The 14,735-nt window shown below is 40.2% G+C and overlaps 1 protein-coding gene across 1 annotated transcript in view; it reads right to left on the reverse strand.

The window, feature by feature from the left end:
* Positions 1-14,735, reverse strand: part of LOC124976288 (signal-regulatory protein beta-1-like) — a 33,514-nt gene that overhangs the window by 11,186 nt on the left and 7,593 nt on the right. Inside the window, exon 2 of the mRNA XM_047539239.1 lies at positions 2,365-2,718. Within this exon, the coding sequence (XP_047395195.1) occupies positions 2,365-2,718 (354 nt within the window). The remainder of the gene's footprint in view (positions 1-2,364; positions 2,719-14,735) is intronic.

The following is a 14,735-nucleotide window of genomic DNA, read 5'->3' on the forward strand; positions in this document are numbered from 1 at the left end:
TTTCTCTCAGCAAAGGAAACTATCAGCAATGTGAAGAGAGAACCTACAGAGTGGGAGAATATCTTTGCCACTCATACTTCAGATAGAACATTAATTTCCAGAATATATAAAGAACTCAAAAAATTCTACACCAAGAATACAAATAACCCAATCAACAAATGGGCTAAGGATATGAACAGACACTTCACAGAAGAAGATCTACAAGCAATCAACAAATATATGAAAAAATGTTCACCATCTTTAGTAATAAGAGAAATGCAAATAAAAACTACACTACAATTCCATCTCACCCCAATTAGAATGGTGATTATCAAGAATACAAGCAACAATAGATGTTGGTGAGGATGTGGGGAAAAAGTTGCACTCATACATTGCTGGTGGGACTGCAAATTAGTGCAGCCACTCTGGAAAGCAGTGTGGAGATTCCTTAGAAAACTTGGAATGAACCCACTATTTGACCCAGCTATCCCACTCCTTGGCCTATACCCAAAGGACTTAAAATCAGCATACTACAGAGATACAGCCACATCACTGTTCATAGCTGCTCAATTCACAATAGCCAGACTGTGAAACCAACCTAGATGTCCTTCAATTGATGAATGGATAAAGAAACTGTGGTATATATATATACAATGGAATAACATTCAGCTATAAAGAATGATAAAATTATGGCATTTGCAGGCAAATGTATGACATTGGAGAATATCATGCTAAGTGAGATAAACCAATCTCAAAAATCCAAAAGACGAATAATCTGACCGATAAGCGAATGATGACACATAATTGTGGATGGGAGGGGGGCAAGAATGGAGGATGGAGGGACTGTATAGAGGGAAAGATGGATGGGAGGGGTGGGGGGGAAGGAAAAAATAACAGAATGAATCAAACCTCATTACTCTATGTGAATGTATGATTATGCAAATGGTATGCTGTTACTCCATGTACAAACAGAAACAACATGTATCCCATTGTTTACAATAAAAATAAATTAAGAAAAATATTTAAAGCAAAATATCTGGGTGGAGCCTAGGTCTGGGAGATTAGTCTTCAGTTTCCCGTGTGATTCATATGCACAGCTAGTCGGGAGGCCCCAACCTCACCCACCACAACAGTAAGAACAAGTGTAACATTTTCATAGGAAGAAATATTTTGTCTTCTTTAAACAACAAAGCACCTCTCTGTGACTTGACTAGAATCTTTCTATGGAAGGAGAATGTAGCTAACATTTGGGAGAGGTTTTCCAGTCACTATGGGATTCAGGGTATGAATATGATGGCTTCCTAAACCTGTGGGAGAGAGATGAGGAGCAGAAACACTGGCTCCCTGCTCAGCAGTTCAGGCCAGGATCTTTATTGAGCACCTACTGTGCCCTGGCTCCTCTGTGGAGGTGGTGTCCATTCCCAGGGCAGCAAGGACCCTGGGCTGGACTCGGATCTGGGCTCTGTTCCCCATGCTGGCATTAATGAGCTGTGTGCTAGAGGCCTGCTTGGTCCTCCAGCTCCCCAGGGGTCAACAGGGCTGGCAGGTGTGAAGATCCACAGTGTGCTGAGGACCTCAGACTCATGCCTTAGGAAGAGCATGCAGGCCTCGTGAGGAAACACCATGAGCACCTGCGCTTCCTGACCTGGAACCCTGTCACCCACATGGGGAACATTCTTTGGTGAGTGACCCGGCTCTGCTCCTACAATGCACCGCCTGTAAGATCTGGTCCCTGAGACACAGGGATTTCCAGACAGACCCAGACAGAGGCCCTACCTCTTGCAATTCTTTCTCCAGGGCCTCTAGGATCTAAAGGGATTTGAAGCCTCTCAGGAAACTGTTCCAGAATAGGAAGTAAGGAAAGCATGCCCTGCCCTCTCCCTGCTCTGGAGGGCCTGAACTTCAAGGGAGGGACAGCAATATTCGCTTAGTGGGAGAAATTTACCCTACTTTTTCCAGGGCATTCACAGCACAGAACGGCACACAGTCAGTCCTTAGGTTCTGTGGAAATGATGAATACTCACTCAGACAGAGGAAGTGCTCTCTGTAGCCAGCAGACTTGGTCTGGCTCTGTGACTGGCAAGTCCCTCAAACCTCAGAGCCCTCAGCTGTGGAACCACAGGGCTGGTCCAGACTGGACAAAATCAGGGTTGTGGAGCAGGCAGGTGAGGGGTGCAAATATTCCCCATTTACCAGCCATGGAGCCTTGATCAAATAGCATGGCCTCCACAGGTCTCTGTCTCCCTCACCTGTAGAAGAGGTGACAGCAGACCATGACATGAGCATCCCAGTTTGGCTCCTGCTTCTTGGTGTGACTCCCAGAATGAATGGTGTTAACCCTGCTTCTAGTCGCACTCTAGGGACAAGGAGGTCCTCTGTACTCACTTCCCACAGACAGCTCGGTGCCTGGTCCAGACTTAACTTCCTTGAGGTCATTGCTGGTTTTCTGGAACTTCACACAGTAGTAGGTGCCAGCATCTGCTGGGGTGACGTTCCTGATGCGGATGGAAAAGTCCCTGTTTTCCCTCAGTGTGGTATCTGAGACATTTGTGACTCGGGGGAAGTGGCCTCTTTTGAACGCGTAGATTGTCTCCCGGTCTGGTCCTGACCCCTTAAACCACACGATGGGCCCCACGGGGAGCAGTGTGGTCACAGTGCAGTGCAGAGTGGCCGACTCTCCAGCAGCGACAGACACTGACGTCTCAGGCTGAATCACCTGCAGCTCTGGTTCAGCTGCTCCTGGAGGGAGACACAGGGTGGTCACTGTTCATCCTGGTGGGACCCTCTTGGTTAATTATTTTGATATATAAGGGTCTAAAATTTTTTTTTCTCACCTACTAAAGTAAAAGACTACAACATATTTGAGTAAATTAAAACAAAATTTGTACAAAGTAATTTTCAAAAGGTTTACATGTTGTCAAATTGGCTGTATATAATTAACACAATCAGATAAGGTTATTTTAAGCTGTTTATTCTTTAAATTCTAAGTTTCTATCACAAAGGCTATTTACAAACATAGATAAGATTGTTTCACAGACCCCTATTAAGTGGACCTTCTAACTAAAGGACAGAAGAAAAGGGAAATACTTAAAACATTGATCTCTCATTCTAATAAAGTAATTTCTTATGCCTGTTGAATAAATTATTGAATAAAACTAATTACAAAGACATTATAATTTATACAATTTGGTTAAACAATAACTGATATTTGAAAATACCACCTTGCATTCCAAATTTCAAATTTCTCTTTACAAGCCAAATTTGATTAATATGAAAACATCGATGACTATACTTTAATTAACCATGGTAATCAGTACTGATTTATTATGTTCATTACATCCTTGTTTCCCAGATAAAGAAGTCTTTAAAATATATGGATTGAAAGTACATTTTACTAAGCTGATGCCCTCCAAATCAAAGCTTTTCCAATAATGGTCTCTTACAAACTTATATAACAATAACAAATTAATTAAAAATTTAATTATGTCATTTAATATTTTAAAATTGACTAAATATAAGTTAAACACCTTTTATGTTACTCTCCACACTAAGAAGTAAACTTAACTGTATTTCCAGAGGACATTGAGGAGATACTGGCTTATTTAAAGGTTAACAAGATGGGATATGGAAGTATTTTGACACCATCCCCCAAGAGGGGATAGAGCTCTCTTGGCTTATCTGTTTCAGGTTTCAGATGTGATATTGGATTATGTTAATTAGTTTACATTAATCCAATGATTTATATATGGAGGTTTTGTGAAATAGTGTTCAGATAAGAGGCTAAAAATGGTTTTAATATTAAGGTACCTTCCCTGAATTTTCTCCAGAAACCCACTTAAGAAAAATTAAGTACATATAAAAATTTTTTTTTGAGCTTTTACCATCCATAAACAACTATTATTGACATTTATTAAATAAACTTCTAAACTGCTTTCCATACATAAGCTCAGAGATAAACATAGTTTGTACATATGGAATCATATTGTTAATTTTAATGCTTGTAACATTGTTTTAGATTGCTTATAATTAGTATTCTTTTGCAACATTACTTTTAATGCCAGATATTTGTCATTTAGTTCATTTATCCAAAACTCTATGTTGGACATTTGGGTTATTTTTCCTACTTTAAAAACAGGGTTATTAAAGATATTTATAAAACTATATCTTTATGAATAGATTATCTTTGCATAAATCCCTTAAAATATGATTGCCAGAACAATGACATAAATTCTAAGACTTTTTAAATAATTTATTGAATCAACATCCTGACAGATATAACCAATTCTAATATAATAGCTTGTGTTAATTTAGAATAAAAAGATCATTACCTATAGGACGAACAGGTCATAAGACTAATTTCGAATGTCTATACTGACTCCATTTTATAACTTTATAACTCAGCCCACTACTAGAGACAAAATCAAATCATATATTTGGTAAAAGCTAGAACTTCTTTGATTGTATTGTCCCTTTCAACTCAACAACATTGACTTTAACAACAGGTAACTTTTATTAATTTTCCTGGGCAAATAGAAATATTCATTAAGTCACTTCTTGTGGTTGGAATACTTGTACAATCCTAGTCCATTGTTTACCATTTAAGGTTAATTATGGTCCAGTTTATATCAATCTATTTCTACACTTTTAAAAATTAAAAAGGGGGAAACAGAACCCTATATAAACCCACTTAATTTCAAAAAATTTTCTAAAAATTATGGTATTAGAAGTCTCACTGCTGCTGAATGACACATGAAGAAATAGGATGCACCAGATTTTACAATAAGGAGATCTTAGATCTCCAACCACAATATTTGCATGCTAGCTCTATTGAACTCTCAGGTAACTGAAATATATGGGAAATCTGGTGGGCCCGTTTCCCAGATCCACCTTTAATACACCCAGTGATGTGAACTGGAGAATCAATCCCAGTATTTACTGATGACATTCATATGATGGGAGGTTTTACAGATGCCCACATTACACCCATCCATGGGACTGGAATTAACTCTACTGGCTACAGTGGAAACTTGTCTATATGCTGGTCTCATGATAGACTCTCTGGCTGTCTAGATGTAACCTTTGAGGAAAACACTGCATAATATACTGGTCCTTGGAAGTTAAGGTTGTATGTTCAAACAGTTATTAGAATAGGACTATCTCATAAAAAGTCAGTTATTGCTATAAAATATCCATCAATATCTCCCTGCCTTAATTGTTCTGCAATGGAATCTGGCACCTTTCCTAAGAGGATAAAAAAAGACAAATGTCTTGCCAATACTTCATCAAATTTCTAAAGATGGTGATATCTATGTGGATTGATCTTCAAAAATTGATAAAAGACAGTTATATCAAAATATCTTCTTCAAGAAGATTCAAAGCCAGAAAGGCCTAACAGGGCAACATTACCACTAAATATGTTTCACTTTTACTTCTTCTTGAAAAGAATTTACAAGCAACCATGTTTAATCTAAATTTTTAAAACACTGAAAGATCTAAGAAACTAGGCAAATAATTGAGTTCTTTAAAACTATTTTCAGAATACAGAATAAGATTAGACATACAATCATTCTGATTTCTGAAACTCCATGTAATTTGTATTGGCATCAGATCTGCTATTTTACTGCCACCACTATTCTGTCCCCCCACACTTTTTTACAATCCAGATAGTCAGTCTGCAAACATTCTAGCCAGCCATTGGTCAACTTGTCAGCCTGAGAACATTTCGACAGTCATTGGTCCAGATTGTTCGCCCGGGGAACTTTCTAGTCAGTCACTGGTCTGTTGTTATTAGCCTGTGAAATTCCACTATTTCAGAATAGCTCCCCCACCATTTTCTCTCTCCTCCCCCTCCTCCTCCTCCTTCTCCTCCTCCTCCTCCTTCTTCTTCCTCTCTCTCTCTCATTTTCTCTTTCTTTCTTTCATCCTGGGGGCAGAACTCTCCCTGTCTGCTTAATAAAATCTCCTTGCATGAGTTCCCACATCCAGAGTGGTTTCTGGGTGCTTTCATAGGTGCCGTGACACAGATGGTCTTCTACTGCCACTTAGGTGAGTGGAATTCCATCTGTTGCCACAGATCCCGGGACTCTGGTCACACCTTCCATTCACCCGGACGCTCTCCTCCACATCCAGACACCTGCTTCAGATTGGTGAGTTCTCCCCTAGGGTGACTTAAACGCTTCTCTGCTGACCCGAGACATGACTGTTGATTGTCCAGCGCCCTTGAGGAGGTTCAGGAGTGGGGGTTCCCCCAGTTACGATTATTACAGTGGTAGTTGAGTTGGCCCCCTTAGTTGACCTTATCTGAACGGGTGGGTCCCTGATCTTCATGGTGGAGATTCTCTCTCAGGGTTGAGGATCCTCTTGGCTCTGTCTCTTGAACATGCTGACGGCAGGTCCTCAACTCTCTCAGCTTTTGCCCGACACACACTGATGGTCAGGGGACAATCCCCATCACTGTGCTGCCTTCTCATCTCCGCCCACTAGTCTGCGATACCTTGGACACTGACTTGGCTCTATCAGTCTCCACCATGGGATCTGGGTCCTCTGTTCTGGCAGATTCAACCCTGGGTGTCTACTAGACAATCTAAAGCCCTTTACCTGACCCCCGGCCTAAAACCACCAAAACTTATCCTTTAGATACTCAATCCAAAATGGCCATGTAATGGCATACAACTTCTGTGAGCGAGTGGGCAGATAGAAGGGATTCCTTATCTTCAAACTTTCTCTTTCTTGCACACTAAACCTGATCTTTGCTCTTCCTGCAAACACAAACACCTCCTTTTGGCTTCTTCTTTTCCTCTTAATCCCTCCTCCTCTATTTTTTTTTTCATACTGTTTTAATATTGAAGTAGTTGAATTAATAATCTATTATAGAATTTTTTAATATAATATTTGGGAAATTCTTTCTTTTTTTTTAATTGTAAACAAATGGGATACATGTTGTTTCTCTGCCTGTACCTGGTGTAAAGGCATACCATTTGTGTAATCATAAATTTACATAGGGTAATGTTGTTTGATTCATTCTGTTATTTTTTTCCCTTCCCCCCACCCCTCCCACCCCTCCCCTCCCTCTATACAGTCCTTCCTTCCTCCATTCCTGTCCCCCTCCCTAAACCCAACTCCAACCCCAACACTAACCCCTCCCACCCCCCATTATGTGTCATCATCCACTTATTAGCGATATCATTCTTCCTTTGATTTTTTGAGATTGGCTTATCTCACTTAGCATGATATTCTCCAGTTTCATCCATTTGCCTGCAAATGCCATAATTTTATCATTCTTTATGGCTGAGTAATATTCCATTGTATATATATACCACATTTTCTTTATCCATTCATCAATTGAAGGACATCTAGGTTGGTTCCACAATCTGGCTATTGTGAACTGAGCAGCTATGAACATTGATGTGGCTGTATCTCTGTAATATGCTGATTTTAAGTCCTTTGGGTATAGGCCAAGGAGTGGGATAGCTGGGTCAAATGGTGGTTCCATTCCAAGTTTTCTAAGGAGTCTCCATACTGCTTTCCAGAGTGGCTGCACTAATTTGCAGCCCCACCAGCAATGTATCCTCGCCAACACCTGTTGTTGCTTGTATTCTTGATAATCGCCATTCTAATTGGGGTGAGATGGAATCTTAGGGTGGTTTTGATTTGCATTTCTCTTATTACTAGAGATGTTGAACATTTTTCCATGTTTGTTGATTGCTTGTAGATCTTCTTCTGTGAAGTGTCTATTAATTTCCTTAGCCCATTTGTCGATTGGATTATTTGCATTCTTGGTGTAGAGTTTTTTGAGTTCTTTATAGATTCTGGAGATTAGTGCTCTATCTGAAGTATGATTGGCAAAGATTTTCTCACACCCTGTAGGCTCTTTCTTCGCATTGCTGATAGTTTCCTTTGCTGAGAGAAAACTTTTTAGTTTGAATCTATCCCAGTTATTAATTCTTGCTTTTATTTCTTGTGGTATGGGAGTCCTGTTGAGGAAGTCTGGTCCTAAGCCGACATGTTGAAGCTCTGGACCTACTTTTTCTTCTATAAGATGCAAGGTCTCTGGTCTGATTCCGAGATCCTTAATCCATTTTGAGTTTAGTTTCGTGCATGGTGAGAGATATGGGTTTAGTTTCATTCTGTTGCATATGGATTTCCAATTCTCCCAGCACCATTTGTTGAAGAGGCTATCTTTCCTCCATTGCATATTTTTGGCCCCTTTGTCTAGTATGTGAAAATTGTATTTATTTGGGTTTGTGTCCATGTCCTCTATTCTGTACCATTGATCCACCTTTCTATTTTGGTACCAATACCATGCCGTTTTTGTTACTATTGCTTTGTAGTAGAGTTGAAGATCTGGTATTGCGATACCCCCTGCTTCACTCTTTCTGCCAAGGATTGCTTTAGCTATTCTGGGTTTTTTATTCTTCCAGATGAATTTCATAATTTCTTGCTCTATTTCTGTAAGGTACATCATTGGGATTTTAATTGGAATTGCATTGAATCTGTATAGCACTTTTGGTAGTATGGCCATTTTGACAATATTAATTCTTCCTATCCAAGAACATGGGAGATCTTTCCATCTTCTAAGTTTTTCTTGAATTTCTTTCTTTAGTGTTCTGTAGTTCTCATTGTAGAGGTCTTTCACTTCTTTTGTGAGATTGATTCCCAAGTATTTTATTTTTTTGAGGCTATTGTGAATGGGGTAGTTTTCCTAATTTCTCTTTCTGAAGATTCATTGCTTATGTATAAAAATGCCTTAGATTTATGTGCATTGATCTTATATCCCGCTACTTTACTGAATTCACTTATGAGATCTAAAAGTTTTCTGGTGGAATTTCCTGGTTCCTCTAAGTATACCATCATATCATCAGCAAATAGGGATAGTTTGAGTTCTTCTTTTCCTATTCGTATCCCTTTAATTTCTTTGGTCTGTCTAATTGCTCTGGCTAGAGTTTCAAGGACGATATTGAATAGAAGTGGTGAAAGAGGGCATCCCTGCCTTGTTCCAGTTTTTAGGGGGAATGCTTTCAGTTTTTCACCATTTAGAATGATATTAGCCATGGGCTTAGCGTAGATGGCCTTTACAATGTTAAGGAATGTTCCCACTATCCCTATTTTTTCTAGTGTTTTGAGCATGAAGGGGTGCTGTATTTTATCAAATGCTTTTTCTGCATCTATCGAAATAATCGTGTGATTCTTGATTTTAAGTCTATTGATATGGTGAATTACATTTATTGATTTCCTGATGTTGAACCAACCTTGCATCCCTGGGATGAAACCCACTTGATCATGGTGCACTATCTTTTTAATATGTTTTTGTATGCGATTTGCTAAAATTTTGTTGAGAATTTGTTCATTAAGGATATTGGTCTGAAATTTTCTTTCCTCGATGTGTCTCTGTCTGGTTTAGGTATCAGGGTAATATTGGTTTCATAGAATGAGTTTGGGAGAGTTCCCTCCTCTTCTATTTTATGGAATACTTTGAGAAGTATTGGAATGAGCTCTTCTTTAAAGGTTTTATAGAACTCGGCTGAGAACCCATCTGGTCCTGGACTTTTCTTTGTTGGTAGGCTTTTGATGATTTCTTCTATTTCATTACTTGAAATTGGTATTTAAATTGTGAATGTCCTCCTCGTTCAGTTTAGGCAATTCATATGTCTCTAGAAACCTGTTGATGTCTTCGAAATTTTCTATTTTGTTGGAGTATAGGTTTTCAAAATAGCTTCTAATTATGTTTTGTATTTCAGTCGTGTCTGTTGTGATATTTCCTTGTTCATTCTGAATTTTAGTGATTTGGGTTTTCTCTCGTCTTCTCTTTGTTAGTGTGGCTAAAGGTTTATCAATTTTGTTTATTTTTTCGAAGAACCAACTATTTATTTTGTCAATTTTTTATATTGTTTCTTTTGTTTCAATTTCATTGATTTCAGCTCTGAGTTTAACTATTTCCTGTCTTCTACTACTTTTGGTGTTGGTTTGTTCTTCTTTTTCTAGGGCTTTGAGCTGTAGTGTTAGGTCATTTATTTTTTGAGTTTTACTTCTTTTATTAAATGCGCTCCATGAAATAAATCTTCCTCTAAGTACTGCTTTCATAGTGTCCCAGAGATTTTGATATGATGTTTCTTTGTTCTCATTTACCTCTAAGAATTTTTTAATTTCCTTCCTAATATCTTCTGTTATCCATTCATCATATAGTAGCATATTGTTTAATCTCTAGGTGTTGGAGTAGTTTCTGTTTTTTACTCTTTCATTAATTTGTAACTTCAATCCATTATGATCTGATAGAATACAAGGTAGTGTCTCTATCTTCTTGTATTTGCTGACATTAGCTTTGCGGCATAATATATGGTCTATTTTAGAGAAGGATCCATGTGCTGCTGAGAAGAAAGTGTATTCGCTCTTGGTTGGATGGTATATTCTATAAATGTCTGTTAAGTCTAAATTATTGATTGTGTTATTGAGATCTATGGTTTCTTTGTTCAATTTTTGTTTGGAAGATCTGTCCAGTGGTGAGAGAGGGGTGCTAAAATCACCTAGTATTATTGTGTTATGGTCTATTTGGTTTCTAAAATTGAGAAGGATTTGTTTAACATACACGGATGAGCCACTGTTTGGGGCATAGATGTTTATGATTGTTATATGTTGCTGATTTATGGTTCCCTTAAGCAGTATGAAATGTCCTTCTTTATCCCTTCTGACTAACATTGGCTTGAAGTCCACATTATCTGAAATGAGGATGGATACTCCAGCTTTTTTGCTGAATCCATGTGCATGGTATGTTTTTCCCCATCCTTTCACCTTTAGTCTATGGGTATCTCTTTCTATGAGGTGAGTCTCTTGCAGGCAACATATTGTTGGATCTTTCTTTTTAATCCAATCTGCCAGTCTATGTCTTTTGATTGATGAATTCAGGCCATTAACATTCAGGGTTATTATTGAGATATGATTTGTATTCCCAGTCATTTGGTTCATATTTAAAATTTTTGACACATCTTGGTTCCTCCTTTATTTGACAGTTCCTTTAGGATAATTCCTCCCTTTGCTGATTTGCTTCTTTGTTTTTTATCTCTTCCTCATGAAATATTTTGCTGAGAATGTTCTGTAATACTGGCTTTCTTTTTGTAAATTCTTTTAGCTTTTGTTTATCATGGAATGATTTTATTTCATCGTCAAATTTGAAGGTAAGTTTTGCTGGGTATAAGATTCTTGGTTGGCATCCATTTTCTTTCAGAGCTTGAAAAATGTTGTTCCAGGCCCTTCTAGCTTTTAGGGTCTGGATTGAAAAATCTGCTGATATCCGTATTGGCTTCCCCCTGAATGTAATTTGGTTCTTTTCTCTCACAGCCTTTAAAATTCTGTCTTTATTTTGTATGTTAGGTATTTTCATTATAATGTGCCTTGGTGTGGGTCTGTTGTAATTTTGTGTATTTGGAGTCCTATAAGCCTCTTAGACTTGATTTTCCATTTCATTCTTCAGATTTGGGAAATTTTCTGATATTATTTCATTGAATAGATTGTTCATTCCTTTGGTTTGTTTCTCTAAGCCTTCCTCAATCCCAATAATTCTCAAATTTGGCCTTTTCATGATATCCCATAGTACTTGGAGATTCTGTTCATGATTTCTTACCATCTTCTCTGTTTGTTCAACTTTGTTTTCAAGGTTAAATATTTTGTCTTCAATATCTGAAGTTCTGTCTTCCAGGTGTTCTATCCTATTGGTTATGCTTTCTATGGAGTTCTTAATTTGGTTTATTGTTTCCTTCATTTCAAGGATTTCTGTTTGGTTTTTTTTCAATATCTCTAACTCTTTATTGAAATGATCTTTTGCTTCCTGAATTTGCTCTGTTAACTGTCGATTGGTGCGATCATTCAATGCCTGCATTTGCTCTTTCATCTCATCGTTTGCTTCCCTAATCATTTTAATTATGTACATTCTGAACTCCCTTTCTGTCATTTCTTCTGCCATGCTGTCGTTGGATTTTATTGATGTAACATCTAGATTTGTTTGGGGCATTTTCTTCCCTTGTTTTCTCATATTGTTCAGGAATCAGTGGGTCATTAAGATATTGCAGATTTCTTCTATCGACTTATAATGTCCCTGAAGATTGCTAGTATATCCCCTCTTATCCTTCAGTAGCCTGAAGTCTTGGAGGAAGTTGATAATGCAGAGCTCCACGAAGAAGCTGCCTCTCTAGGGGTGGTGGCCCTCAGGTGGCGTATATTCCCTGCTAGTGGGCAGAGGTGCCTCCACTTATTGACCAATGGTCATCCAATGGGGAACTAGGCTGTGGGCTGAGGCAAGGCCTGTTTGTGCCTGTGTCTCTGGTTTTACCGTCCCTATGGGAAAACCTCCCCCAGCAGGGAAGACTCACTCAGTGGGGACGTCTCACTGGTCAGTTGCCTTCCTAGAGGTTCCCCTCAATCTACAACTACCGCCTGGGCTGGGCTGTCTTCCTCTGCAACGTTCCCAGGGGCCCTGACCTACCTCCTGGGCCTGGGAGCCTCACCCTTCGCAGGCGAGTCTCCTTAGGCTGCCTCTCCTCAGAGAATCTGCCCGCAGTCCTGGAAACTTCACTCTGCCCCTAGGCGTGTCTCTGTGCGGCTCTTCCAGCAAGAAGCCACCTAGCTCCTGGGACCCTGCTCTGCACCTAATCGCCCGGCTATGCAGCCCCTCCTCTGAGCCGTCACCTGGAGCCCCGTACAATAGCTCCGATACCCAGAGACCCGCCACACACCTCCTCCTCCGAACAGCGGCCCGGTTTCTGACGCAGTCACTAGGAGTCCAAGCAACTCACTTCGCGTCTCCTCCTCCCGCCAACCGCCCGTAGCCCTAGGCAGTCACTCCGAGTCCAAGTGACCCGCCCTGTTCCTCCTCCTCCTCCTCGGGGTAGCCCCCCGGGTGTTCAGGAGCGGTGGCTCCGAGACCAAGTGACCCACCGTGCTCCTCCTCCAGGCAGGGCACCGGTGTCCAATAGCAGTCGCTTTTAGTCCAATCAACTCACCACTTGCCTCCTCCTCTGGCAACCGCCTGTGGCTCTGATGCAGTCACTCCTAGAGCAAGCGACCCACCACGCTCCTCTTCCTCCGGGCAACCCCGTGGTGTTCTGGAGCAGTCGTTCTGAGTCCAAACAGCTCGCCACACAGCTCCTCCTCAGGCAGCCGCCCGGAGCCCCGGTGGTTGCTCCGAGTCCAAGCGCTGTGCTGAGCCGCCTCCTCTATGATGATCCCAGTTGTCCGTGTTTACCGCTCCTGTGGGGGGAGGGGCGTCTCGCCGAGCAACTCTACTTCACAAAGTTCCCTGCATTCCGGGGCTACCGCCCCATCCGGGACACCTCCCCAATGGGAGAGATTCACCCGGTGGCTTTGAGTTGGTCCCAAGCCTCTCAGTATCTCCTCTTTTGAATCTTGCATTCTGGAGCAACGTGAAATGCAGCCACCCTCTAGTCCGCCATCTTGAAAACCCTCCTCCTCCAATTTTGACTCGGTTGACAAACCACTCCCATACCGGTCCCCTGAGGCAGAGGCCCCTCCGGTTCCTGCTCCCCCATCTCCTTTACCCCCTTCTGTTTCTGCTTCTGTTCCCCTGCCCAGTCCACCCACTTCTCCTGCCATGAGGTCCCACACACATATTCTAGCCCCCCATTTGAGGTGGCTGGTGTGGAGGGAGTAACCCTAACCAGCCCAACAGCCAGTGGCATGTCGCAGTAAGGAGTACTATCTAGCAGCCCCATTCTTCGAAAGTAGTGGGAGATAGTTACATAATTTTCTGCATCCAAACATGACCTGATCACCAACCAGGAAAAAGAGTTAAAAAATCCTAGGCAATTTCCCCTGCCCAGGCTTGCTGAAGCCTACATTGGAATGTAGACTGCAGAAGACTCAGCAAGGGAACAACCTGAGACTGAAGGAACAAAAGTGTCCATTTTGAACTTCTCCTAGGCTGCAACACAGAAAAATGGTTCTAAGGCTTTCTTTTTCTCTCTCTCTGTCCTTCCCCCTTTCCATCTCCCTCTCCCTCCCCTCTCTGTCTTTCTCTTTCTGGCTTCCTCATAATATTTTACTAAAATTATTAATGGCCATTATCATGTTTTCTTCTAGGACTCTTGTTTTGTTTTGTTTTTCTTAAATGCTATATTTTTTGAGCTCATGATTTTGATCCTACATACCTAGGTTAATGCTTTTTTGATCAGTTCTTTTTTTTTTTTTTTTTTTTTTTTTTGTGCTGGGGATCGAACCCAGGGCCTTGTGCTTGCAAGGCAAGCACTCTACCGACTGAGCTATCTCCCCAGCCCCTTTTTTGATCAGTTCTATTTTTATTCAACTCTAGAGTTAATTTTAAATATCTGTTGCAATGGGGATTCACCTGGAAAAGGCTACAAGGATTTTGCTTTTGTTTTATGTGTATATCATGTGGTCTAATGTCATGTTGTCTATGTATGTCTATAATAACAAAATTGACATAAATAATGAGCACTCATAAAATTCAAATTTAAAAAATGGATCCAGATACCTTTAATTCACGTGATTTAAAAAGGTTCAAATGAAGGTAAAATGTCTTTAAAATCACTTACCTCACAAGTCTCCAGGTGGTCAAATTAATAAAATGTTGATGTCTATAAAATTTTTTGTTGTTGTTGTGGTAAAATTGCTGTGATCTCAAACAGGGGATGTAATGTATATCTCAGTCAAAATTCAAGATAGTGATTACACAAACTAAATGTCTTACTGTTGTTAATACCATTTTGTATTTTCCTCATAAACTCTATAAC

The sequence above is a fragment of the Sciurus carolinensis genome, chromosome 2 (genome assembly GCF_902686445.1).
Source record: "Sciurus carolinensis chromosome 2, mSciCar1.2, whole genome shotgun sequence".
Classification (NCBI taxonomy): domain Eukaryota; kingdom Metazoa; phylum Chordata; class Mammalia; order Rodentia; family Sciuridae; genus Sciurus; species Sciurus carolinensis.